The 27,555-nt window shown below is 45.4% G+C and overlaps 4 protein-coding genes across 9 annotated transcripts; 3 read left to right on the top strand and 1 right to left on the bottom strand.

Moving 5' to 3' along the window:
• Positions 1-34: 34 nt before the first annotated feature.
• On the top strand, positions 35-8,323 carry pdk3a (pyruvate dehydrogenase kinase, isozyme 3a). 2 transcript variants are annotated; one of them, XM_019863236.1, is made up of 11 exons: positions 35-408; positions 2,776-2,917; positions 3,179-3,250; positions 3,949-4,133; positions 4,205-4,294; positions 4,530-4,622; positions 4,837-4,913; positions 4,999-5,100; positions 5,171-5,278; positions 5,395-5,508; positions 6,771-8,323. In XM_019863236.1, exons 1-11 carry the CDS (start codon positions 306-308, stop codon positions 6,918-6,920), a joined length of 1,236 nt encoding a protein of 411 aa, XP_019718795.1. In that variant the 5' UTR covers positions 35-305; the 3' UTR covers positions 6,921-8,323. The 2 variants fall into 2 exon arrangements, with proteins under 2 accessions (XP_019718795.1, XP_019718802.1); XM_019863243.1 differs by having other exon boundaries at positions 36-408; positions 4,530-4,607.
• Positions 8,324-9,391: 1,068 nt separating this feature from the next.
• pcyt1ba (phosphate cytidylyltransferase 1B, choline a) lies at positions 9,392-15,861 on the bottom strand. Of its 5 annotated transcripts, none has more exons than XM_019863288.1 (8): positions 15,092-15,861; positions 11,819-11,918; positions 11,191-11,307; positions 10,956-11,107; positions 10,798-10,876; positions 10,564-10,706; positions 10,107-10,295; positions 9,392-9,894 (listed from the first exon to the last, which is right to left on the bottom strand). In XM_019863288.1, the coding sequence occupies exons 1-8, from the start codon at positions 15,128-15,130 to the stop codon at positions 9,667-9,669; spliced, it is 1,047 nt and encodes a 348-aa protein (XP_019718847.1). In that variant the 5' UTR covers positions 15,131-15,861; the 3' UTR covers positions 9,392-9,666. The 5 variants fall into 5 exon arrangements, with proteins under 5 accessions (XP_019718847.1, XP_019718861.1, XP_019718839.1 ...); XM_019863302.1 differs by having other exon boundaries at positions 9,392-9,891; positions 15,092-15,852; XM_019863280.1 differs by lacking the exon at positions 15,092-15,861 and adding an exon at positions 13,385-14,108.
• Positions 15,862-16,677: 816 nt separating this feature from the next.
• Positions 16,678-23,600, top strand: LOC109511875 (DNA polymerase alpha catalytic subunit-like). Its single transcript, XM_019863223.1, has 26 exons — positions 16,678-17,005; positions 17,341-17,468; positions 17,613-17,709; positions 17,783-17,860; positions 17,945-18,060; positions 18,497-18,559; positions 18,677-18,772; positions 18,855-18,987; positions 19,083-19,242; positions 19,508-19,677; positions 19,757-19,869; positions 19,987-20,100; positions 20,179-20,253; positions 20,339-20,477; positions 20,590-20,744; positions 20,838-20,922; positions 21,011-21,072; positions 21,475-21,564; positions 21,648-21,764; positions 21,836-22,011; positions 22,293-22,422; positions 22,499-22,618; positions 22,715-22,805; positions 22,897-23,021; positions 23,169-23,318; positions 23,405-23,600. Exons 1-26 carry the CDS (start codon positions 16,957-16,959, stop codon positions 23,582-23,584), a joined length of 3,012 nt encoding a protein of 1,003 aa, XP_019718782.1. The 5' UTR covers positions 16,678-16,956; the 3' UTR covers positions 23,585-23,600.
• Positions 23,601-25,593: 1,993 nt separating this feature from the next.
• LOC109511797 (DNA polymerase alpha catalytic subunit-like) lies at positions 25,594-26,179 on the top strand. Its single transcript, XM_019863130.1, has 3 exons — positions 25,594-25,600; positions 25,748-25,897; positions 25,984-26,179. The coding sequence occupies exons 2-3, from the start codon at positions 25,796-25,798 to the stop codon at positions 26,161-26,163; spliced, it is 282 nt and encodes a 93-aa protein (XP_019718689.1). The 5' UTR covers positions 25,594-25,600; positions 25,748-25,795; the 3' UTR covers positions 26,164-26,179.
• The last annotated feature ends 1,376 nt before the right edge of the window (positions 26,180-27,555 follow it).

Consider the following 27,555-nt stretch of genomic DNA (forward strand, 5'->3'; position numbering starts at 1 on the left):
GAGCGTCGACATTTATTTTGAAAACCCCAGCAGAAGTCGCAGTAGGGGACTAAAACTTGACACTTCCTTGACAGGTCTGAATTGATGAACGCTGTAGACACAGGAAGACTAATTGCAAGATTATTGCTCCCATATCAGCCATAAACCCGCATGGACAAGAAGCTTTCGCCTCGCTCCGTGTCCTGCGGGCCGAGACCGATGTCATCGCCGCCGAGACGGATCCCTCAAACCCGAGCGTCAGATTGTCAACATTACCGGGGATGAATGGTGGCGCGTTTGCTGAACGTCAATACTAAAGCGTCAAAATGAGACTGCTATTTTCTCTGCTGAAGAACAACAACCCCAAAGTGGAGTATTACTCCAGGTTCTCACCGTCACCGCTCTCCATCAAGCAGTTTTTGGATTTCGGTAAGTGCAGACATCAGCCGTCAGGTGGCTGTTTTGGCAGTGCTTATTTCCTGTGTTATTGTTGACCCGATGCTGGTGTGTTTGTGTTGCCAAACTACTCATCGTCTTAGAGTTTTTGGGATAGCCGCACCAAATGTTGTTGTCCAAGTGTTGACCGTAGTGGAGGAGACTGCATGTTGTGACTGCATGTTCATGTTTCTTTTGTAAACATGCAGAAATACAAGGAGACTTGAGGTCTTGAAACTCTACTCACCCACTTAGTCGTTCATGTAATACAATCAGAAACCGCACTCATGGGGACCATTACACGATCTATATTACATAGTTCTTTTGAATTTTGTTTTAATTATCCTTTCTTTCAATATCATTCTTGCGCTATGCATAAAAGTTACTATTGTTATGACAACCCTTGTTGCAGATTTTATTAGCGGTGCGGGTGTACCTTTTACTGTATACGGTAAGTACATATTATATTTTTAAATGGGATTTTTATTGCAAAGCTCTGCAAATATTTAAATTTTAATAATATTGTGGCTGGTTCAGCCATGCAATTTTAGTGATGCATAATATCTGCACACACAAGCATACACTGTGTGCAAATTACATATTCAATGGCAATGTGGTGTGTTATATGAATAATAATATCTGATTCTACAAAAATATTCAAATAATTTGCAAAGTTAGTTTGATCACGGTCAGTTTGTTGGTGATAATTTGAGGGTTTTTTTTTTAAATGACACCTTAAATTCATTGTTGTTGTATTTTATGGCATAGCAGACATAATTTTTGATACAGCATTTGTATTTGATGCAATTTAATGTACAGGTATGTTTGATAAGTGAATATTCTATTTCAAAGTTTTAGTATATGTACTCCCTAATCATGTTAAGAAATATCAGTACCAATGCAGATTTCTTCTTCACCCACCTATCCATCCATGAGGGTCGCGGGCGTGTTGGGGCCAATCCCGGACGTCTTCGGGCAGTAGGCCGGGTACACCCTGAACTGGTTGCCAGCCAATCGTAGCGCACACATAGACGAACGACCATCGGCGCTCACAGTCACAATTTAGACAAGAGTCTTCATGAATGTTTTTCTTCATGAATGTTTTTCAAATGTGGGAGAAAACCCACGCAGGCATGGGGAGAACCTGCAAACTCCACTCAGGAAGGCCAGAGTCCAGAATCAAACCCTGGACTTCTGGACAGCCAAATGGTTTCCTTTTTATCAGAAGCATATGCATGTTTTTTTTTCCCTCACAACTGCTGAGTCTGTCACCTTCTAGAAAGGCTTGAAAGTCAAGCAAACAGTTATTAACCGCAACATGCAAGCAGTTCGCTAAGCTTTCCCTTAATCCACGTGTGATTAAAAGCGTTGGTTTACATTATGTCAGTTCTTCTCACGACTGTATGGGAGGGAAGCCATGCAGCATTTTTGTAGCAATCTTCTCAGCGGGCCGAGGAAGGGCCACGGTACACAGCATTTGTTATTTTATGATCAACAAGCCACATCCTCTCCATCATGCTGCTGAATCAGAGGAAGCAGAGCGAGAGAGAGTTTTGTTCTGCAATGTCATCTGGTTTTTCCAGGCAAATCACATATTTGTTGTTTCGGAGTTGCACATATTGCGCACTGGGTCACCACAACCGGTGTGTACATGACGTCCTTTTTAGAGCGAGACACTTCGGTTTTCCGAAAACATAACCTTCCCATGACTCCCCCGACTGAGTGGAGTAACACGATTTGTTGTTTCCTCAAACACTCCAAACAGTGAATCCAAGTCTAATGGGTCTTGGCTTCAGATCTAAAAAGCTGCCCGTGCGACTTATTGTCTTGCTTTTGATTTAGTAAATAATTGATCGTGGGTTCAAGATAAACACACTCAATCACAAATCGGCCGTCATGACAAGGGTTGAAAAGAACATTGTTTTGTTTTATCTGCACCTTCCTGATATGCTCATCTAGAATCTGAGTTTGAGTTTGAGTCACCCTTAAAAAAATATCTCCAAAATGTGATGTGCTCGGAAAAAGTGTTGCCATCTCTGTTTAAAAAGTCCTTGTTGACCAGTGTAATGAGTAAAAATCACCGAAGGAATGTTCAGGGGTGCTCGAGCGCGACTAGTATTAGAGCACCTCTAAAAAGGGTCAAAACAGGCTGATCCTTACTAGGTCAAACTTCTGACCACATGACCCTTACAACACATCTACAGTACATTTCTGGTCTCTGGTTATCATCATTTCATATCCTTTTTGCCATCACGGGTATGGAATGATGTGTCCGGTGAGTGCATTTGATCGGGCAGCAGGATTTCAGGATAAAGGCTGACTCTTAAACATTGCCAAAATGTTGCCCTCATTGTGTTCCAGGGAGGGAGAACGCATGTGAGAAAACATCGTACATGTTCCTGCGCAAGGAGCTGCCCGTGCGTCTGGCCAACACCATGCGAGAGGTCAACCTGCTGCCCGATAAGCTGCTCAGCCAGCCGTCCATCCGCCTGGTCCAAAAATGGTGAAATGACATTTTATTGGTTCGAATTCCTCTGCAATAGATGGCCACTTTTGAAATAAGGTCTGCTTGTAATCTAAGTTGGGCTGAGATATGAATGGTTCTTTTTTTTTTTTTTTTTGGTTCACCATGAGTTTGTAATCGTTTAAAATAAATAGAATTTGCGATGGAGGTGGAATGATTTGAATCGAAACCGTATATATGGCACCCATTCGATAAGGTGTCTGATAACAGTTGCCCTTTGCTTTTTGTCTTTTTTGTTAGGTACATGCAAAGCTTTGTGGAGTTGCTGGACTATGAGAACCGAAAACCTGAAGATCCTCATGCATTGAATGAGTGAGCGTTACATCGATCCATTCCGAAATGAATGCTGTGTTTCCCGCGGCTTTAGCGCTCTCTGCCATGACATGGTTCCACTGTCATTGATTCGTGGAAAAATGTGGACAGAGTTGATCTCACCTTTGCAGCTAGAACAGCCTCTGCTCCACTGGACAGAGTGAGTTTTCCACAGATTGTCGTTGACAGCAGTGGTCCCCATCCACCGGTTCCTCGGACCGGTACCGCCCCAAGACGGCCTCGCGAGCCATGCGTAAATTTACTCCATCAGACGTGGCGGAAATGTGCGCGACTCGAGCCAATCAGAGTCCCGCTTCTAACATTGGTTCGCAAGTTGAAATCAACAGACTCCGCCAATATATGAAAGAAGAAACAGAAAGCAGAACGTAAGAGTAACAAATTGACCACAAGTACAGCTCGACGCGCTTTTGTTCAGACAGCGTCGAGCCGCCGGCGCAGAAATTAGAACGTAAGAGTAACAAATTGACCAAAAGTACAGCTTGACGCGCTTTTGTTCAGACAGCGTCGAGCCGCCGGCTGCGCAAGTGGTGCGTATTTACATTTCCACAAAGGCCATGTGATAAGCAGGAATTTGGAGAAAGGAGAACCGCGGTTTCTGAGAATCGTGCCACTTGTTTTCGGTTTGGAGACCTCTTTGAAGGCCTCTTCCAAATCCTCTCCGTGTTGACCCCCCTCAGCTTCCTGGAGTTGCTGATCGAGATCCGCAACCGTCACAACGACGTGGTTCCAACCATGGCGCAGGGTGTCATCGAGTTCAAGGAGAAGTTTGGCTTCGACCCCTTCGTCAGCAGCAACATCCAATATTTCCTGGACCGCTTCTACACCAACCGCATCTCCTTCCGCATGCTCATCAATCAGCACAGTGAGTCTCGAAGGATGAGTCTGCATGACGTCATCTCGTTTGCGAGTGGCTTCACTTGTGTACCCGTCCAGCGCTCCTGTTCGGAAATGACACCAACCCCGCTCATCCCAAACACATCGGCAGCATCGATCCCACCTGCTGCGTGGCCGAAGTTGTCAGTGGTGAGTTTGACACGCAGATTCTTTGGAAGGCCGCCGGAGGCGAGACACGCGTCGTATTGTGGAAGTATTTGTTCCCACCAATCTCTGCTCAACGCTTTGTTGACATGATTCGGCACTGGTGGACTTCCTGCCGTGAGACGACAAAGCCGAGTGATGCAAGGAGAAGCGGCGGAGAAGCAAAAGACTTGATGTTGTTTCTTTCACTGAGTCATGTCGTCTTTGCTTGATCCACCAGATGCGTATGACACGGCCAAAATGCTGTGTGAGAAGTACTACTTGGCTGCTCCTGAGCTCCACATTGAAGAGTTTAACAGTAAGAGATTTCAAGGTTGTTTTGGGAACCCCATCCTAGTTCCCAAAAGAACTCGAAACATGATAGCAAATGGAGTGGTTTGTTTTTTTTTTTGTCTTTGTGTGTGACCACCCGACATGCTTTGGGAGCCCCATCATAGTTCCCAAAATAACTCGAAACATGATGGCAAATGGAGTGGTTTGTTTTTTTTTTTTGTCTTTGTGTGTGACCACCCGTCATTACTTTCTAGTGAAGAGCCCCAGAAAGTCAATCCAGGCTGTGTACGTGCCCTCTCATCTTTTCCACATGCTGTTTGAGCTCTTCAAGGTTAGTGACGTCAGAATGCCACTGCATGCGATCCTCATTGTAGAAGGGACATACCGTATTTGATTGACTTGTGCTTTCTCTCCAGAACTCCATGAGAGCCACGGTGGAGCTTTATGAGAACAGCACTGAGGGATTGCCGGCCGTGAAAGCAAAAGTCACTCTTGGTAAAGAGGATCTCTCCATCAAGGTGAATCGCACATGCCCCCCCCATCTTGTTCTTATCTCTGCGGTAAAATGCCTTTTTGCGCGCCTCCCAGATCAGCGACAGGGGAGGAGGAGTTCCTCTGAGGAAGATCGACCGGCTTTTCAACTACATGTACTCCACCGCCCCGACGCCCAGCCTGGAGCCGGGCGCCGTCCCCCTGGTACACTCCGGCGCGTTTCAAAATCGTCCCGGCGTTGACGTTTTGTCTCGGCTTTTGTTCCGTGAGCCGCGCGCCACGTGGCTAACGAAAGGACCCGCTCTCCTTCCCGCTTTCAGGCCGGCTTTGGCTACGGTTTACCCATTTCTCGGCTCTACGCGCGATACTTCCAAGGGGATCTGAAGCTGTACTCGATGGAGGGTGTGGGCACCGATGCTGTCATCTATTTGAAGGTAAACGAGAGATTTACGGCAAGGGTCAATGTGGTCTGTCGTCACGTTCTGCGCTCGCAAGTCACACATATGCAATATGAGGGTGTTGACACTGACTAAACACCTCGACCAACCCACTTGTGTACATGCCCCAAAGGCACGTAAACTGTGTCAATATCAGCCAGTGACAACACAGAAGTCAATAAGATTAACTCATTCAAACGTGGATCATGACAGATCAGTGTTACATACTATGCATGAGATATACATCTTCCCGATTGCTCAACAGTGCTCCTCCATCTAGTTGCAAATTCTTTCTTGGGACCAACCCCCAGTTATTGGCTGAAACTCTCACCTGTCTGCTGTTTTTGCAGTGGTGCCAAAGCTCAATCTCATATGGAAATGTGATAGTGGAGCCGCCCTGCTCCCAGGGAGCTATGTTGAAGTGAGGGTAGGCGCTTCATTTGAACAGTTACTGGCCCTCGTCTCATAGCGAAGTCGTGCTTGGCCCCAATTGGTTGGCAGCTGCCATAAAACGTTTGAGGTTGGGTGTCAGTTTGTTGCTGATTTTCACCAATCCAATCACTGCTATGTTATACTTACCTGATTTTTGTTCACCTTTGGAAGTAGCAAAGGAGGAGCAATTAAAAAAAAAAAAAAAAAAAGAAAAAAACAACTGAATTGTGTTACTTGAACCTTGTATTCAAATTTCAAATCCAGCCACAGACATGACTCTTATCTTTGAGTTAAGAGCCAGCACAAAGAAAGGAAGCAGAAGGAAACAGCTATCTGGCCCTGCCCAAAGTTAGACAAAATTATGTCCAACAGATAATCAATTTAAAATGAATAACTGGTTGTAAGGGGGAGGTGCGGTGGGGGGTGTCACATGTTGCTCTGTGTACAAGAAAGACTTCCTGGAGTGTTCCTCGGTCGCTCCCAAGGGCAATCAGTCAGAAAAGTCAAAGAAAAACTACAAACACGGCAATCCATCTGGCCAAATCCTCCTGAAACGATGCTGCAGCGTCATTCGCCAGCAAGTTCAACGTTGATGTAAACAGGAAACACTTTTGAAAACTCGTTCTGCACATTAAGCAGCTGCAGTGCATCAAATGCAAAGATGAATCGAAAGCATTTCATCAGAAGGGGCTCCTTTTTTTTCTGCATCATGTACGGATGAAAAAAAAAAAGGACTCGTTTTCCTCGATACTTTACGAGAAAAGCCCTCTTCTGTAATCCATTCTACGAAAAGAGGAAGCTAATGTACTTTCCCCATCTGCGCGAAGGCCCTGTCGAGCGAGTCCTTTGAGCGGCTTCCCGTCTTCAACAAGTCGGCGTGGCGACACTACACCACCAGCCCCGAAGCGGACGACTGGAGCAACCCCAGCAAGGAACCGCGTGATGCCAGCAAGTCCAAATACAAGACCAACAGATAACTCGGCGCGCTCCTTTACAAATGACCAGATAAGCATTCCAAAAAGTCTCACTTCTGCAACTCCGTTTCTTACGCGCCGGTGACGCTTGTTCAAATGTCCTTTTGGTTTTTCGCGTGTTGCTTAGCCTAGCTCAGCCTGGCACACGGCTTCCTGCGCTTCGATGAGTCATCAGTGTCTCTTTGGCGTCCAAAGGGCGTTTTCGCTTCTCCCCTCACACTTTGAGTTTCAGTGGTGTCGTCCTTTCTTTGAGAGATCGCTTTTGACCGGACACACACAAGAAGTGGTGGCAGTGGGCGAGTCTTGTTTCAGCCTGGCGGGCAAGTCGTTCATCGACAGAAGCAGAATTCTGCAACACAATTCCACTCCGATAAGGCCTTACTACTGAATATTACGGTGCGTGTTTTAGGTTTAGAATCTCTGAACATAATTGTGCAATGTCGGTGGGTTAGTGATGTGCTACCCTTGCTCTCTGTGGACATTCAACAAATGGAAAAAAAGGCCAACAGGTGGATTAGTGAGACAAGGGAACGGACATGTGCAGGTGGAGACAGAGTATTCAGCACCCGAACCGTGCACCGTCATAGTTTGAACATGATCTGCTTTTTCTTTTAATACTGGGAGTGAAAATAAGACCAAGTGCCAGCAAATTGGCTCTTATTATCCAAGAGCAAATGCACCTGCCATCTGTAAACATTAGTTTTCCGCTTGGTTGTACTGTACGGCTTTTCTTTGAACATCATTATTTTTACTCGGGGTGGGTGGGGTTAGGGGCATTTCTTTTAATCAGGCAGGACACAAAGGCTGAAGGCTTTGTGGGGCTGCAAAAGAAAATTTCCTGAATCAAACACAATACAAAAGAGTGCACTTTACTAATATTACTCTGATGATGTATATTTTAATTTGACTCAAGTCATAGTTTAATCAATTGTGAAGAATTTCTAATGCCTAGTTTTTTGGAAATTCCGTCCTCAAGGAAAATTGAAATTGGTCAAGCCTTTGAGGGACAGCGGTTAGTTACCACAGTGGACAGCTTACCATGTTATCAGGTTGGGTGAAAGGCTGAAAAGAACAAACGCAGAGTTTGCGATCTGAAGGCCTGTTGAAGCCCGATATCCAATTGTTGCTTTTTGCATCCGTTCTTTGAGTGTTGAAGAAGAAACCCGGCGTGTATACAACCGTGAATAATATATTTGTTGCGTATGTATGCTGCCAGTGCGGCGGCGACGGCTCTCATTTTCCCTCTCCCGGCTTCAAACCGTGTCTTGATATGCATGAACTGTGATGGTGGCCCCATGCCGACATGCAATCACGAACCCAAAAGCCAGCGAGAGAGCAAAAATCGGATTCAGCATAAGAATAAATCACCTTTTGTCAAACATGACAATAAAAAAAAAATAATGTGTGTGATTTGTGTGGGTTTTTTTTTAAGGACAAAAAAAAACATTGCTTTTTTTTTTTTTATTTACATACCAAATATTTAAACCTTGAAAAACAGAAAACCTACATTCCCAAAAGCGTGTACTGGATCGCAGAGGTTGCACATTTATACACAGAGACGTTGCAGCAGGGTTAGGTCACGCAGGCAATTGTCTCTCGGCTGCGAGAGACTGTTGATATTGATCCATATCAATGACGCACCTTTTTGTATACGTGTCACGTTGTGGCGGGTGAGCTGAAATGTAAAGTCGCCATCATTTTGTGGTAAGGTGCAATTCCATATATTGCCGTCAGTAAAAACCAGTTAAACATGAACAACATTTCGAGGCTTGTCAAGCTTTATGGCTTTTCTATTGTGTGATGCGTGAACGGAATCAAGCCAAGATGGATGATGAGACTGTGACCGCAGGTTCACAAGTTTGCATCAGACGATTACAAACTTTCAGTGTCTTTTGGTATTTTTTTTTTTTTTTTTTTGTTTTTGTTTTTTGCACCTCTCATATCGGCTGCACCAACACCGTATTGCTTTTATTCTTTGAAGAAGAGCAAGGCAGGATTGATGAAGAACAAGGCTCCACGAGAAAAAAAAATTAAATTGACCGATTTGACGTCATTTTCCCCCTTTTTCTTTCGTTGTTCCCATTTATGTTGGATTGCAATTTCAAATGGACTTTTCAAACACTTGAACAGTCTCGGCCTGACTGGTTTTTGCTGTCGTAAAGCACAGACCTTAGGGCTCGTCACTCTTGCAAATAGACGACATTCATCCTAGCCCCCAATTTTTCATGCCCTTGGGCTATGAAGAATTTTGCACTTGGATACATTTCAGTGACATGTCAACATGTGCCGCATCGTTAACTTTGGAGTGGTTTTCATCTACTAAAAACAACTGGCAATGAAAATGCGTTTTGCATGTCTACCCTTTTCAATATGCTGGACTTTTGATAAATTATTCTTTTTTTTTTAACATGACGCCAAATTAATTTTGTTTCTAGTTACTCAATTCAAATAATGTTTGACTTTTTTTGTTCTTTGTTTTTGGGACACCCTGATTTTTTTTTTTCCCCCCTAACTACGAGAGACCCGGATCACGAGCATCCAGTTTGTGACGGCTTCTTCAGAAGCCAGCTGAACAGACCTCTCATGCACAGAAATCCCACAGCTTGGGGATGCTTTTGCTATTTTCCTTGAGGTCAAGTGTTTTTGGTGGCCGTCCAGTGTTTGTGTGGGAATTGTACGTGGGCACACGTGTGACAAATTCTCAGGCGGCGCTCCGTGAACGCGCATGTGGGAGCCGTCGGCGGCCCGTCTACTTCTCGTCCTCGTCGCCTTCGCTCATGCTGCTGATAGACGCCGAAGCTCCTTTGGGGGAGGTTGGCGGCGAGGGCCGCGCGTTGTGCCAGCGGGCGGGCGGAGACGGCGGCGACGGCGAGCGCAGGGGAGACAGTTCACGCGGAGGGCTGTTGCAGGGCGACTCTCTCGGAGACAGAGCGTAGGAAAGCATTCGTCCGCTGCGCTCCTGAAACACCTGCTTCTGCTCAAGTGCAGAGAGGGAGAGGAGGAGTCAAAGGTCACGCCATACGACAGTGCTTCTTACACTGTACTTAAAATTTTAACCTCACTGAGAACAAATAAATGGGTACAGTACTCGGATATTCCTTTGCATCCCACTAGTACGCGTGCCACATTTTGAGAATCACTGTCATAGAAATTCCCACCCTCCCCAAAATATCCGTTTGAGACGCTTACCCAAGTCCCATCAGGTCCGAATAGTTCCAGGAAGTTGCCGATAAACTCCCTGGATTTTTCTTCCCACTTTTGAATGAGGTCGTGACTCTTCTCCTCCACCCGGTAGACGAAATGTTTACTCTTCTCCTCAACATTGCGAACCTTCTCTTTCATCCGGTCCACTTGGTTCTGCAGCCGATACTTCTTTTCCTGTAGAAATCACAACCCGGATGAATAAATCGGTCGATGAGATCTGGCAGGGGGACCCCCCCCCCCCCCCCCCCCGGTGCCCAAACATAGATTCCGTTGATTGGACATGATTTGGAACGGCACACATTTGTCTATAGGAGGTCCCACAGCTGACAGTGCACAAACTAAGCATGAAGTCAAAGAAATTGTTTGCAGACCTGCGAGAGGGGATTCTGCGAGAGGCACCGATCCGGCCGAGGGCACAGAAAAGAGATGACACGATGCTTACATTGATGTAGCTGACGTTGAGCTCCTTGGCCGTGTAGCCACGTTGAAGGTTGCGACGGGCGTAAACGTCGTAGTCCCGGACAATCCTGGTGATGATGTCCGACGTGGAGATTCCTTCGGTGCGTTGAGTGGGCACAAACATTCCTGGAGTGTGCGCATGACAAATACTTTCCAAATCTTTATTTTTTTTTTTTTTTCATTTTTTGTTTTTGTCGCATCATTCAAACACACCAACCTGCCTCCTTGATGTGTTTGTAGACATCCTCGCTCCCTGCTGAGGAGTATGGAATATCATCATGAGCCACAAAGTCGATCTAAGAAGCAATCAGATGACATTGTATTGCATGGAAGGACGAGCCCCGGGTGTGTGAACCCGCCACGTCTGGCTCGCACCTTGTGTTGCTCCAAAAACTCGGGCGTGAGCGTCCAGGGAGCGTCCCTGAGCACCTCGTCGACGTAGCGGCAATGCCTGAGCGCTTCGTAGCGTTCCGTCTCCGTCATGACGGTGAAGCCCTTGTACTTGTGGGTCAGCTCGTCGCTGCACACTGTGTCGCACAAAGAACACGCACGGCGTGGTTGAAGCGGATGGTTAGCGACTTTAGAAGTGGCCTTTCGGGTCCTCTCCCACCTCCCACGATGAGGTAGGTGTTGGGGAAAAGGTTCTTGGCCTGCATCAGAGCCCGAGCGTGGCCCGAGTGGAACAGGTCGAAGATGCCGTCTGCGTAGACTCTCACCGGACGATCCACTGAAAGTATTGAATTGAATGTATCTTTCATTCAAACAAAAATAGCCAAGTAAAGTGCGTGAACACGTGAAGGAGGTGGAATGGACTCTCCCTGACATGCCTCCATCGCAACGGGAAGCTCCACTGTCACTTGACTGTATACCGTTCAATTTCCTGTCCTCATACTTTCCATTTGGTCAATTTAAATGCTTCCTGATCTGAAGTCTGCGGAGACGTGATGGCAGGAAGTCGCCCAAAATGTGCTCACGAGTTGCAGGAAATCGACAATGTAGACGTGCCAAGATTTATTCATTCGGTATTTTGGATCGTGACATGAATTCTTACGAACAAATGGTTCTTGACATATATTTGACAGTAATATCCTTGAAATCAATTTCACATTAACCCTGCCGGTTCTGGATATTTTGGATATATTGCAGCCGATAGCTGAGTCTCGTTTCTGTTGAGGATGACGTCGCATCCCAGCGCCAAGGTCACCCTCTCGGTCTTGTCAAGCAGGAGGGCTCCTTACCCGGGGTGCCTCTGCGGGCCTGAGCGATGGTGAGCTTTTCATGAGGGGCGCGGCAATCGCAGCTGGTCTCTCTCGCGAAGATGGCAGGCTCAGTCAGCATCTGAGAAGAACAAACCAATGAGAGCTGGCTCATGACAGCGGCTGCCCCCTACTAGGCGGACCTGCTTTCAGTGTGTACTTAGGTCTCGATGTAGCACATCCAGACAGATACGTATTCTATATAAGTTTGTCACAACCTTCCATCAGCAGGAAATCGCAGGTCCCCTGGTGACCAGTTGAGAAGCACTGAGCCAAACAACCTGCCATCAGCCACATGAAAAGTTGAGCCCAGGCAAACCTTAACTTTGGCAACTCCTTCGGGCCGCGTTATGTTGCTTCATAAAAGCATGGCAACAGAGTGCAGGACATTCAGAGAGGTTGTCTCATCCCTTCAAAAATACTTTGTAAATAACGGTGCCTCCATTTATTGTTAATTTCCCCCCCATACTGGATCAAGGAAATGGAGTCACGTCCGGCCTTAGTCCAAGGTGACATCTGCCTTTGGCTCAAAGTCATATGGGGCCGCGACACCAAAACAAAATTGAAAATGGATGAATCAATTCCCCTCTTTTATCAATATTTGAGTTCAGAGTGTGCATCATAACTGGACAATGAATCCAATTCAATTCGTCGCAATGTTGTGGAATGCAATTTTCAAATTGCAAAGGCTACACTTTGAGAAAAAAAAACGTCATTTCAGTCAGCCAGTATGCTATTTGCAAGTTTTAGTCAGTTATTGTTAATTTCAATGTGTAGTTCATTTGCCATTTACTTTAGCATAAGTCTGACCTATAAGACAAAAACATCTATGTACAATGACATTCTGACATACTTAATTGTAATACTCATTAATGTATTCTTTGTATTTGTTAAAAAAAAATACATGGGAGGAGGATCTTGAAAAAAAATGTGTCGATCGCCATCGCAATATTGAGGAAAACATTGCAATTAGATTACAGTCGTTTTCAAAGCCATTCAGCCACGATCACAACAATTTGAATGCCTTTTGTTTGTTCAACAGGACTCGCAGGGTATGTGTTTACGCCGCGGGAACACCCACAATACCCATAATTCCTCAAGCCAAGTGTGAGCGGGGGCAGAGGGAGGGAGCTAACAAACATCGGGCACAGGACAGATGGTCAAGCTTAAGACTGACTGGCCATGAGCACAGGGGCCTATCAGGATGAGCAACTGAATGCCCTGGCACAAGTGAAGAATATCTGCCATAAGAAGGATTAAAGCCAAGGGGAGACATGCTGCGGGGGTGGGTGGGGGTGACACGCAAGGGAGGTCTGCAAGATGAAAACAGGTTGGTTAAGGATCTCGGGGCACTTTGTCCTCGCTGCGGTAATACCGTCTTTGGCTCATCATCCGACCCACCCACTGTTCAACATCTCCCACGGGCACATGTGATACGGGCATCTGTTTCATAACCAGTCCAGCACCCTTTTGTCTGCCTTTCCCCTCACACCCCCCACACACACTGTACATCATATGCAAACACAGACGGAAACAAAGAAGGCCTACCGTCCGAGGATGGGGGCAAGTGTGTTCAAGCTCCTCCATTATTCCCTGAAACTCATGAATGTGGCTCTGGTCTCTCCGTTAAGTGACTCAGCATCAGTGAGGTGATGCCTCTCTCCTCACCACTGTGTGTTTCTTTCTTCTTCGCTTGCTTCCACTCTCACATCCCTCCTCCCATCACCCAGTCTCTCTGTTGACCCCCCCACACACACCACCCCCACCCCACTCCATCACCGCATCCCATCCACTCTCATCTTATGCTGCACAGAGGAGCTGTATACAAAGAGACCCCACTTTGCAAACCTGCCCATGTACCGCACACCTTACAGCCAACAAGTCACAAAGATGACCATCAGGCAGTTACATTTATCTTTATGGCGAGGACCACCTCTCTGCGGGCGAAAATCTTGAATTAAAAAAAAAAAATCAGCCTCATATCACGATGTTTCTTTTTGGGACATGTGAGTTACTCGTTGTCAACAAAAGAGAGGATCTTGGATGTTTCGCTGATCATCGGCAGAGATCGCTCACCCAATCAGGGCGGCGAAAACAGAAAAGGAGGACACCGTACTCTTTGGAAACATTCTCAGACATCAGCGCATTTATGTTATCGTACTCTTCCTGAGTATCAAGCTGATAGACGTTATAAAATTTAGACCTTTAGAATTACAGACCGGTTCCAATTGACAGGCACACGCAACTCATTGACGAGACTCTTGGCGTCAAACTGGGAGATAAATAAGAACAAACTGTCACCATGCAAATATGCTATATAGGCTATGGATTTTTTTTTTTGACTGGACAATGAATCCAATTCAATTCGTCGCAATGTTGTGGAATGCAATTTTCAAATTGCAAAGGCTTTGACACTTTGAGAAAAAAAAACGTCATTTCACTCAGTCAGTATGCTATTTGCAAGTTTTAGTAAATTATTGTTAATTTCAATGTGTAGTTCATCTGCCATTTACTTTAGCATAAGTCTGACCTATAAGACAAAAACATCTATGTACAATGATATTCTGACATACTTAATTGTAATACTCATTCATGTATTCTTTGTATTTGTTAAAAAAAATACATGGGAGGAGGATCGTGTCGATTGCCATCACAATATTGAGGAAAACATTGCAATTAGATTACAGTCGTTTTCAAAGCCATTCAGCCACGATCACAACAATTTGAATGCCTTTTGTTTGTTCAACAGGACTCGCAGGGTATGTGTTTACGCCGCGGGAACACCCACAATACCCATAATTCCTCAAGCCAAGTGTGAGCGGGGGCAGAGGGAGGGAGCTAACAAACATCGGGCACAGGACAGATGGTCAAGCTTAAGACTGACTGGCCATGAGCACAGGGGCCTATCAGGATGAGCAACTGAATGCCCTGGCACAAGTGAAGAATATCTGCCATAAGAAGGATTAAAGCCAAGGGGAGACATGCTGCGGGGGTGGGTGGGGGTGACACGCAAGGGAGGTCTGCAAGATGAAAACAGGTTGGTTAAGGATCTCGGGGCACTTTGTCCTCGCTGCGGTAATACCGTCTTTGGCTCATCATCCGACCCACCCACTGTTCAACATCTCCCACGGGCACATGTGATACGGGCATCTGTTTCATAACCAGTCCAGCACCCTTTTGTCTGCCTTTCCCCTCACACCCCCCACACACACTGTACATCATATGCAAACACAGACGGAAACAAAGAAGGCCTACCGTCCGAGGATGGGGGCAAGTGTGTTCAAGCTCCTCCATTATTCCCTGAAACTCATGAATGTGGCTCTGGTCTCTCCGTTAAGTGACTCAGCATCAGTGAGGTGATGCCTCTCTCCTCACCACTGTGTGTTTCTTTCTTCTTCGCTTGCTTCCACTCTCACATCCCTCCTCCCATCACCCAGTCTCTCTGTTGACCCCCCCACACACACCACCCCCACCCCACTCCATCACCGCATCCCATCCACTCTCATCTTATGCTGCACAGAGGAGCTGTATACAAAGAGACCCCACTTTGCAAACCTGCCCATGTACCGCACACCTTACAGCCAACAAGTCACAAAGATGACCATCAGGCAGTTACATTTATCTTTATGGCGAGGACCACCTCTCTGCGGGCGAAAATCTTGAATTAAAAAAAAAAAATCAGCCTCATATCACGATGTTTCTTTTTGGGACATGTGAGTTACTCGTTGTCAACAAAAGAGAGGATCTTGGATGTTTCGCTGATCATCGGCAGAGATCGCTCACCCAATCAGGGCGGCGAAAACAGAAAAGGAGGACACCGTACTCTTTGGAAACATTCTCAGACATCAGCGCATTTATGTTATCGTACTCTTCCTGAGTATCAAGCTGATAGACGTTATAAAATTTAGACCTTTAGAATTACAGACCGGTTCCAATTGACAGGCACACGCAACTCATTGACGAGACTCTTGGCGTCAAACTGGGAGATAAATAAGAACAAACTGTCACCATGCAAATATGCTATATAGGCTATGGATTTTTTTTTTTGTTTTTGCTCTACATTTTTATAACTCTCACGCTGTCCTGACAATTTAGAATCACTTTTGTGACAACCTCAAACTACCGTTAGAAACTTAAAATACCTACACTGTATTTGTTTTATACATTTCGATATTTTCGCAATTCATATTTGCTTAAAATAGTATTGTTTGAATCAATGTTTTGAGCGAAGTGTGCGCAAATAAATTGGTCTTAGAAAGTAACCTTTGCAATTGCAAAACAGTGCTATTTTATTATTGTCTTGTTTCCCGATGGACCACTTGACCTTCCTCTGCACCGAGGACGTGTAGCATGCGAGGAAAATGGACCTACTCGGGTGCGTCGGTCTCCCATTTTTATTGTCGACTGTAATGGATCCGTGGCCCCAATCTGGGACACGAATCTTTTGTACCCTCCTAAATTCCGCCTCGTTACCATGGGAACGCGGTTAGTTGGGATACACACACTAAATATATGCAGGTCAATGACTCAAATCGTATGACTAAACATTTATTCATCATAAAATTACTACACACAACTTGTCTTTGGACGGTCCAATGTTCCCCTCATTTCACAACAGCTGCAGATGTAAAAAGCGCGTTATAGAAGAGTTAACATGAAATAACAAAATACGGTAATATAACAACACATAACATAAGACATATTCATGCAATCGGAACCGATATTCCTGCATACGGCCAAAATTTATCATTCAGGTCATTTACGCAGTTTTTTTTTCAATCGATCCCTGGTCAAATGACATAAGTTTTTGTTTGATATTGTTTTTATTCGTGGTGCCTTCGGTCAACGTTGAAGCGTCTCCCATCCGGAAAGACGTGTCGAGTCACCGGAAAAGGCTCATTGTTCTGGCGGAGACGTATCCTTGTCACTTTTGTACAACACTCCCACCATGTGGACAGTTGATCCGACGCCGTGTCGTCATCGTCGTTGTGACGTCACTTCCGCCACGTGACTTTTCCCGGGAAAAATAATTGGCGCGGACTTTTTTTGTTATTGTGTGCAGCTGCCGCTTATTCCTCGCGTAGAAGCTGTCAGCGAGCGCGCAAAACCGGACGAAAGTCATGGCTCCCGTCTCTACCACCGACAAAGACATAGACGCACCGGACGGAGGTGGGCTTATTTGAGTCCATGTTGTTTTTAAACTCGCGTTTGTCCGTCTGAAATGAGCTAACTAAGTAGCTAACGTAAATGCTATTGTCTCTGCGTATGCTAACTCAACGCTTCAGTATCAAGAGTTCAAATTATAATTATACAAATCCACAAAACGTTGTCACACCTGAAGAATGACAGTTTACATTATGGTCATTTACATGTGTCACTGGAGGAACAGTCATTATTTTGTAGGGTATAAGAATGACATTTAGGATATTTCGCCTGTTTTCAATTCTGACACGATCAATATGGAAGCGTTAAACTCCGTTTTGTACTGTGTATCTACTTGCCAGACGATGTGAGTGATTCATGTGGTCTTGCCAAGTCTCGCTCCAGACGGGAGAAGAGGGAGAAGGTTGGGAGGAAATCCGCTCTGGAGCAACTAAAAAAGGCCAAGCGAGGGGAGAAGATCAAATATGAGGTCAGTCCTGCATGATGTGCAAGTGCTGTACGATTTCAAAGTGATCTGGCTCGTAAAGCCTCAAACGCTAGCATGACTGTCGACGCATTGGACGTAAGCTTGAATTCAACTCATAGTTTGGGGATTAATGAATCTATTTTGCAGGTGGAGGAGTTTAGCAGTGTGTATGAGGAAGTGGATGAGGCACAGTACTCTAAGATCGTGCGGGACAGACAAGAGGATGACTGGATCGTTGATGATGGTGAGTGGTAAACATTGTCATAATTGTTCTGTGTTCGTTGTTTTAATTTCTCCTCCTCCCTCCCGTCCTTCAGATGGAGTAGGCTACGTGGAGGATGGCCGAGAGATTTTTGATGATGATTTGGATGATGATGTGGTGGAACACAAACAAGGTATGAGCAGTCACATCCTAAATACCATATTCAATCATTTTTTTCTGCAATTTATTGATATCTTGATATTATTTGCTTTGGCAGGAAATTCTACTGCCAAAGGAGCCACCGCAAAGAAACAAATAAAAAAAGCAACAGTGGCAAAGCCCAACAGCATTAAGAGCCTCTTCATGAACAGTAATGTCAAGAAACCAGCAGAGGTGCATGTTAGTTTCCTGTGAATAAAACCTCATACTGGTGCTCCAAAAACACAGAAAGGGGCGCGCGCGCACACACACAAACACATTTTTATATGCATTTACTGGCAGTTCTCAGTTTAAAACAGAGTTCCGTTCTTATGCCACCTTTGTCAGGGCACATAGTGTCCTCTTACCAACCTGTGTGAATGACACAAAATCAATCAAAATTGCAGTAAATAGTCGTCTGTCATGATATGTCTTGCACGCAGCCCTTTACATCGCCCCATAGAGTTTGAAATGTAAATATGTTTTCGCTCTGGCGGGGCAATTCCAAATTTTGAATTATCTTCTGGTGAAGCCAAATCAATAAAACCTAAGACCGTTTTATTGTACCAGTAATGTGTTTTTGTTTCATGCATCTTGCCTGTCCACTAATCCAAATTGTGACCTTTTGCAGAAAGATGTGGACTTGTCCAAGGATGATCTGTTGGGAGACATTTTACAAGACCTGCACTCAGAGGTTGGCAGAGACATAAACTTGCTTTATGTCTGCAAATGCTCCTGACTTGGTTCCTTTTAAGTCGCTGGTTGCCTTTCAAAATTCCTCTGCAAATATGACTTGCTCTTGCCCACCCAGAAAAGCACCATCTTGGCTCCTGTGGTAACATTGAAGAAAAAGAAATCTCTTGGATCCCCCCTGAATCCGTTCTCTGTCAAACCACAGATGTCCAGGGTAAGCTTTTTCAACATTTTTGGGGGGGGGGGGCAGCTGGGCTGAAAATAAATAAATATGAATGTTATATCTGTGACATCAGGAGCCAGCTCAGGCCAAAGTCATCCATCCACCACCACCTGACACCCAGAAGCCACCAGCCACTTTGTCTCCTCCCTCCAAAAGGGCTCCAGCAGTGGAGAAAGAGACAGAAACAGTTGAGAAGGAAGAGCAAGGTGATTCAAGTTGGCCGTGTTGACTGATTTACTCTTGTTCTGACACTTGGACTAACTTTAGTGATCATGTGGGGTTTTTTTTGTTTTCGCCCCAGTGGCTGTAGATCTGGCGTTCGACACTATGGACTTTGATGAGCCGATGGAAGTCGGACCTGAGGAGCCTCCAGAGCCTCAAGTCAGAGAAGAGCCTCCGTCTGAATCTAAAACAGCCCTCGTGGCACCCGCCAAAAAGGAGCCTCAGGATGCCACCCTCCTGTGAGTCTTTACATCCTCTTCTCCTTTCTCTTTTTTTTGCACACGAATCATCCTGACAACCCGTATCCCGTTTTTGCACTTTTTTTTTGTTTTAGAAGCAAACCAACATATTACTGTGGTATAGAAATTAAATAGATTGCTATTGCTATTGGTGGGGGCGATGCAACCAAGTCAGATCTTGTTTCTTCTCGTGATCTCACTGCATTTTGTGCATTTTGCATGGGATTGTTATGATACGTTGTGATGTGTGTGGTTCTGGATGCAGCAAGACAGGAGGTTTCTGGGGGCTCGATGATGGAGAGGGTGCAGTCAGCGAGGCTCCTGCAGAGGTGCAGGTGGACTCACGCAAGCTGCCATTGGTGGAAGGTCCAGATGGCGAGCGGGTTTTCCGATTCTATTGGCTGGACGCTTTCGAAGACCCTTACATTCAACCTGGTATGGCAACATATTACATCCTCTGACAAATCGTTTGTATATTCTTCAAGCGCAACCTCCTCCTGTTTTTGTCACGCAGGCGTGGTATACCTGTTTGGGAAGGTGTGGATAGAGTCGGCCCAGACTCATACAAGCTGCTGCGTCTCGATCAGGAACCTAGAACGCACCATGTACATCCTGCCACGTGAATATGTATGTTGCAAACTGCAGCCGCAAGAATGTGAACATTATGATGTTGATATAAGTAGGATGCTCATGAAAACAATTTAAAACATTCAATTCTTAAGCCCTAATGTTTTCTCTCCACAGAAAGTAAACCCCAAGACGGGGGAGGTGTCTGATACGCCCGTTGGAATGATGGACATCTACCAGGAGTTCAGTGAACTTTCTGACAAGTTCAAGATCATGAAGTTCAAGTCCAAGGTACTCCTCCCTCGATCACCTTATAGCACAGCCCGTATATTTTTTTTGTGTCAAATCTCACCCTTGTTTTGGCTTCAGAAAGTGGAGAAAAACTATGCCTTTGAAATTCCTGACGTGCCCACGCAAAGCGAGTACCTGGAAGTCCGCTATTCAGTGAGTAAATGCTCATGTGGCAGCCCCCCGCTTTCCCCCCTTTTTTTTCTTCTGATGAAAACATGAATCGTACTTGTTTTTGAAGGCCGAGTTCCCTGCTCTGCCGCCTGACCTTAAGGGGGCAACATTTTCCCACATTTTTGGAACCAACACTTCCAGCTTGGAACAGTTCCTCCTCAGTCGGAAGATAAAAGGGCCATGCTGGCTGGACGTGAAGACACCACGTGAGAGGCGATTTTTTTTTTAAACTAAAATAAAGTGGTACAGCACTGTCTATTTCAAATAGTTCTCAATAAAATATATAGACAGACAAATATTTTTGTTTGCGCGCGATAGAGCTGCTCAGTCAGGCTGTCAGCTGGTGCAAAGTCGAGGCTCTTGTCCCGAAGAGTGATCTGGTCACCGTGGTGAAAGACTTGGCACCGCCACCCGTCACGGTGATGTCTATCAGCCTCAAGACAGTCCAGAACCCCAAGACTCATCACAATGAGGTCAGAGCTGACTGGTTGATTTCTTTTGGAGGACTTTTGGCCATTTTTCTTCATTTTTTTCTTTCAATGGAGGACTGTTCTCTCATTGTGCAGATCGTGTCCCTGGCAGCACTTGTCCACCATCGCTTCCACATGGACAAACCTCCTCCTCAGCCGCCTTATCAAACTCATTTTTGTGGTGAGCTCCTGAGACTTCTTTTGTTCATCACACACTGCTAAGATGTGAACCAACCGGAGCTCATAAAATGCCACATTTTGTCTTTCAGTGGTGACTAAACCTTCTGACTGTATCTTCCCTTACGATTTCAAGGATGCACTGAGAAAGAAGGTGAGCTGGCCCTTTTTTACCTCCCTGAGAAAATTGTGTGTAGTTTTGATTCAACAAAAATTGGGTTTTTTATTGCGTCGAGAGCATGAAGATGCAGTTTTAATAGAAAATGATGGCGATTCCAGGGTCATGTCATGTCATAATGTACTGCTGATGACTTTGGGATGGAGGAGGTGGACTCTGGACTGTTCGCCAGCCAAAAGGGGACACATAGAAAAACGACCATGCATCCATTCCTACCGCAGTGTACCAGAATGAGATTTTGTATAAGAACGGTGCCAATTAAATCTTACTTCAGAAGGATAATAATGTTCCGTTTTGATGAATGGATATGAATTGAGTTGTATGATGCCCTCCCTTGATGTTCTGGACCAACATACTGAAGATGCCTTGCTCTTGTAGAATGCTAAAGTGGAGATAGCCACGACGGAAAGAACTCTACTTGGCTTCTTCCTGGCCAAGATGCAGAAAATTGATCCTGATGTACTTGTGGTGAGACTTTATATATATATTTTTTCTCCCATCCACGGTATGTTTACTTGTTTGGTTAAAGACTTTCTGCTTCTTCCTTTAAGGGCCATGACATTTTTGGCTTTGACCTTGAAGTGCTTCTGCAAAGAATTAACTACTGCAAAGTTCCGCACTGGTCCAAGATAGGACGACTCAGGAGGGCTAACATGCCTAAATTAGGGGTGAGCTTGATCAAGCCATCGGACAAGTGCCGTGCCATCTTGCGTTATGACTAACGGCCGTTTGCTTGCAGGGCCGAGGCGCCTTTGCAGAGAAGAGCGCCACCTGTGGCCGTCTCGTGTGCGACACAGAGATCTCTGCAAAGGAGTTGATTCGCTGCAAGAGTTACCATCTGACTGAGTTGGCCGCGCAGGTGCTGAAGACAGAGCGAGTCACCGTCCCAGAAGAGAGCATCCGAAATCTTTACAGGTGTCTCTCCTGTCATTAAGACCATGTCCATCATTGTTTTTTTTTAACGTCGTCACACCTGCACTGTTTGGTCCACTTTGAACAGACCAGGCTCTGTTTCCCACATTGATTGGTCCGGACCATTTATCCAAGTGTGAATAAAACACAAACGAATCCCGGTGCGGATCAAACAAGCGGAAATGATTTCTGTAGATAGATAACCACGTTGTGGACGTCAGCTTCTTTATAGCTCGCGTGACACATCATTATTATTTTTATTTATGTGGCTGTCTGCACGCCAGTGATTCTCCTCGTCTGCTCTACCTGCTGGAGCTGACGTGGACCGACGCCAAGCTGATCCTCCAAATGATGTGCGAGCTCAACGTGCTGCCACTCGCCCTGCAGATCACCAACATTGCCGGCAACATCATGGTAACGTGAGATTCCACTGCGCGCTCACGCTGCAAAGTTGTCTTTTAATAGTCCAGCTTAATCATCTTCCCCACAGTCTCGTACTCTGATGGGCGGTCGGGCCGAAAGAAACGAGTACCTGTTACTTCACGCCTTCCATGACAAGAACTACATCGTGCCGGACAAACCGTCCTTTAGGAAAATTCAGATGGACACGGTAAGACCTCAAACACGCCAGCAGCTGTCGCTTTCTTGCTATCAATTTGTTTGCATGACTGCGGAAAATATGACCGCTTTTTACCACATGTCCCAGCATGAAGGAGATGATGATGTCGATACTGGCAAAGGGAAGCGTAAGAAGAAGGCTGCCTATGCAGGAGGGCTGGTGCTTGATCCTAAAGTTGGTACGTTTGGTTTGCATCATTCTGTCCTCCTTTATATTTATCCATTTATTGAGTTAATTAAAAGAAAAAAAATCCCTGCTTCGGTCTGCAGGTTTCTACGACAAGTTTGTGCTGCTGCTCGACTTCAACAGCCTGTATCCTTCCATCATACAAGAGTTTAACATCTGCTTCACCACCGTGCAACGGGAGGCCTCCAGCAAGCAAAAGAGGAATCAGGTGCGGGTGGGTGTGTGTATGTGTGGGTGTGGGGTGGGACACCCACGGGTGCTCATGTGTCACTGTGGCTTTTATCTTTACATTCGCTCTTCTGTTGTTGAAGCACTTTGGTGTTAAAACGTCGTCGTGTTGTTTCTATGGCAACAGGAGGATGAGCCCGAAGAGATCCCAGAGATTCCAGATAGTGACCTGGAAATGGGAATCTTGCCCAAAGAGATCAGGAAGCTGGTAGAACGACGCAAGAATGTTAAACAGCTAATGAAACAACAGGACATCAACTCGGACCTTTACCTGCAGGTACACACAGACGCAAACTTGAGCACACTCCTCCCAGGTGACCAAATGCTTGTCAAAGTTAAACCCCGTCAATTTGCGTTTCTCAGTATGACATCCGTCAGAAGGCGTTGAAGCTAACGGCCAACAGCATGTACGGCTGCTTGGGATTTAGCTACAGTCGCTTTTATGCCAAACCGCTGGCTGCCCTGGTCACCCACAAGGGCAGGGAGGTGAGTGCAGCGCACACACAGGAAGGAACACACTCCAATCAATTTGACGCCAGCTAACACTATTTTACTGAACACATAATATCATCCACAAGGGGGCGTTGCTGCATCATATTTGTTTGGCGACCACCCCTGCCTGCCTTCCCACTTTTTTCATTAACCCCTCTTTTGCGTGTTTAAATCTAATTCCCCAAATAAATATTTGTCTTCTCTCATGTAATGTATTATATTTCAACCATGGAACTGCACACAAAAATATCCCCGTTAAATCTGATGTAATGACTTCCTTCGACACTTCCTAATGGAGAAACATGGATGTGCACACGCCAAGTAAAGAGGTGCGAAGAGATATGTCCAGCATGACATAAACAGCTAAACGCGATATCATAATTGAACTCTGCACGCGCGCACACACACACACACGCACACACACACACTTGCCACATCCAATAGAGAACATCCTCATGGAGGCGTCAGGCGCTGCCTTGAGTTAGTCGTTCATTAAATTCTCGTTATGCACATATTGTGTTCTTAATGGAAGGCGGGGCCATAAATCCGTGTGTTCTTGTTGCTTTGTCAGCCCATTTGTTCCTGCAGTCACATAGCAACACAGTAACGTTTGTGTGTGATTGCCTTCATGCAGGTGGGATTCTTCTTTGTCGCGAGTTCATGGGCAGCGCACAACAACTTTTATTACTTTTTCGTCTTTTGCTGTCGCATGAGCCACAAAGCGATGCCGCAGTTTCCTTTTTTAATTAAGACTTTCTGCTATCTCAGATGACTTCTGTAAATCATTTTTATGTATTTATTTTACATTAATGTTATTGCAGTGGCAAGGCAAAATAATTTATTTTAAAAAAATCAAAGCAGTGGTGATTCCTTATATTGTTTGTGTTTTTCCAAACATAAATAAGGTTCCGGAATAATAAGCAGTATAGTTTAGAGTCATGAACATTTTAACAATACTCATCCCTAAATCTGACGGTGAAACTGATCCAAATAAACAACTTTCTAACCCGCGTTCAAGTTGTACAGCTAGATGAAGCTAAGTGAGCAGAACTCAGGCTGGACGTCTGTTTGACCAAATGAAAGTCATTTTCATTGCGTTTTCTTGGAGCCCTGAAATCACATAGCTGTCAGCCAAGCACTTCTCAGTTTCCGACTGCAGCCAGACAGAAAGGCCAGCTGGCATTTATAAGCGGCATCCCGATGTATTTGTGGCTAATTCCGTTTGCACCTCCGCCCCCGTTTTAATCATCGCATTTGCACTTTCCTTTGGTATTGTGATTTAGGAGCCCTTTTTATTTTTGTATTTGTAACACAGACGCACCTCCATCTACACGCAAATCCAACCCGCCCTCCTCTCCCCCGTAGTACTTTTTGGCGGGGAACGCGCTCCGTGTATTCGTTGATTGGCTCTTGTCTTTCTCACTCGTTTTAAATTGGGCCCCGATGTGGCGGGTCGAGTCAGGTCGAAGGTTGCAGGTTTCAAAGACAAGGAGGGAGCGAGTCAAAAAAGAGATGACTCCTATCAATTGTGCCAAGCCAAATTTTTGGTTTCATCTATTTGTCGTACATATGTCTAAATTTTTGGGTATGTTCACAAATGTGTGTGTGTGTGTGTGTGTGTGTGTGGTATATTTTGCGGATTTGTGTGCTCAAGTGCTACTGCCCGAACTCTGCCCTTTGTCGGCGGACCATTTGTTGTGGGCCAACTCTGTCCTGGTATGTGTGGGTATTAAGGAGTGAGCGGAGGTTGGGGGGCAGTGGTATTAAGAGGAAGGTGAAGGTTTAGGATTACACGGCCGTCGATCTGCCACAGATTGATGTCCCGCTCAACCCCTCGCCGTTATTTTGGGTCCTTTTGTATGTTTGCCAGAGAAGTGTCGGTCCCAGAGGAAGAGTGACATGAAACATGCACAACAAGCAGTTATAATTGTCTGCTAAATGCATTTGTCACACTCGGAAGGCATTTATTGTCCGATGAGTACTGTCCGGCTGATCCATGATCTCATGCTTGAAATGACGTAGAAGTCGATATATATACTCCGTGTGTGTGTGTGAAAGAGGAATCAGGTGCGGGTGGGTGTGTGTATGTGTGGGTGTGGGGTGGGACACCCACGGGTGCTCATGTGTCACTGTGGCTTTTATCTTTACATTCGCTCTTCTGTTGTTGAAGCACTTTGGTGTTAAAACGTCGTCGTGTTGTTTCTATGGCAACAGGAGGATGAGCCCGAAGAGATCCCAGAGATTCCAGATAGTGACCTGGAAATGGGAATCTTGCCCAAAGAGATCAGGAAGCTGGTAGAACGACGCAAGAATGTTAAACAGCTAATGAAACAACAGGACATCAACTCGGACCTTTACCTGCAGGTACACACAGACGCAAACTTGAGCACACTCCTCCCAGGTGACCAAATGCTTGTCAAAGTTAAACCCCGTCAATTTGCGTTTCTCAGTATGACATCCGTCAGAAGGCGTTGAAGCTAACGGCCAACAGCATGTACGGCTGCTTGGGATTTAGCTACAGTCGCTTTTATGCCAAACCGCTGGCTGCCCTGGTCACCCACAAGGGCAGGGAGGTGAGTGCAGCGCACACACAGGAAGGAACACACTCCAATCAATTTGACGCCAGCTAACACTATTTTACTGAACACATAATATCATCCACAAGGGGGCGTTGCTGCATCATATTTGTTTGGCGACCACCCCTGCCTGCCTTCCCACTTTTTTCATTAACCCCTCTTTTGCGTGTTTAAATCTAATTCCCCAAATAAATATTTGTCTTCTCTCATGTAATGTATTATATTTCAACCATGGAACTGCACACAAAAATATCCCCGTTAAATCTGATGTAATGACTTCCTTCGACACTTCCTAATGGAGAAACATGGATGTGCACACGCCAAGTAAAGAGGTGCGAAGAGATATGTCCAGCATGACATAAACAGCTAAACGCGATATCATAATTGAACTCTGCACGCGCGCACACACACACACACGCACACACACACACTTGCCACATCCAATAGAGAACATCCTCATGGAGGCGTCAGGCGCTGCCTTGAGTTAGTCGTTCATTAAATTCTCGTTATGCACATATTGTGTTCTTAATGGAAGGCGGGGCCATAAATCCGTGTGTTCTTGTTGCTTTGTCAGCCCATTTGTTCCTGCAGTCACATAGCAACACAGTAACGTTTGTGTGTGATTGCCTTCATGCAGGTGGGATTCTTCTTTGTCGCGAGTTCATGGGCAGCGCACAACAACTTTTATTACTTTTTCGTCTTTTGCTGTCGCATGAGCCACAAAGCGATGCCGCAGTTTCCTTTTTTAATTAAGATTTTCTGCTATCTCAGATGACTTCTGTAAATCATTTTTATGTATTTATTTTACATTAATGTTATTGCAGTGGCAAGGCAAAATAATTTATTTTAAAAAAATCAAAGCAGTGGTGATTCCTTATATTGTTTGTGTTTTTCCAAACATAAATAAGGTTCCGGAATAATAAGCAGTATAGTTTAGAGTCATGAACATTTTAACAATACTCATCCCTAAATCTGACGGTGAAACTGATCCAAATAAACAACTTTCTAACCCGCGTTCAAGTTGTACAGCTAGATGAAGCTAAGTGAGCAGAACTCAGGCTGGACGTCTGTTTGACCAAATGAAAGTCATTTTCACTGCGTTTTCTTGGAGCCCTGAAATCACATAGCTGTCAGCCAAGCACTTCTCAGTTTCCGACTGCAGCCAGACAGAAAGGCCAGCTGGCATTTATAAGCGGCATCCCGATGTATTTGTGGCTAATGCCGTTTGCACCTCCGCCCCCGTTTTAATCATCGCATTTGCACTTTCCTTTGGTATTGTGATTTAGGAGCCCTTTTTATTTTTGTATTTGTAACACAGACGCACCTCCATCTACACGCAAATCCAACCCGCCCTCCTCTCCCCCGTAGTACTTTTTGGCGGGGAACGCGCTCCGCGTATTCGTTGATTGGCTCTTGTCTTTCTCACTCGTTTTAAATTGGGCCCCG

This window comes from Hippocampus comes, unplaced genomic scaffold, assembly GCF_001891065.2.
Source record: "Hippocampus comes isolate QL1 unplaced genomic scaffold, H_comes_QL1_v1.1 scaffold360, whole genome shotgun sequence".
Taxonomy (NCBI): Eukaryota; Metazoa; Chordata; class Actinopteri; order Syngnathiformes; family Syngnathidae; genus Hippocampus; species Hippocampus comes.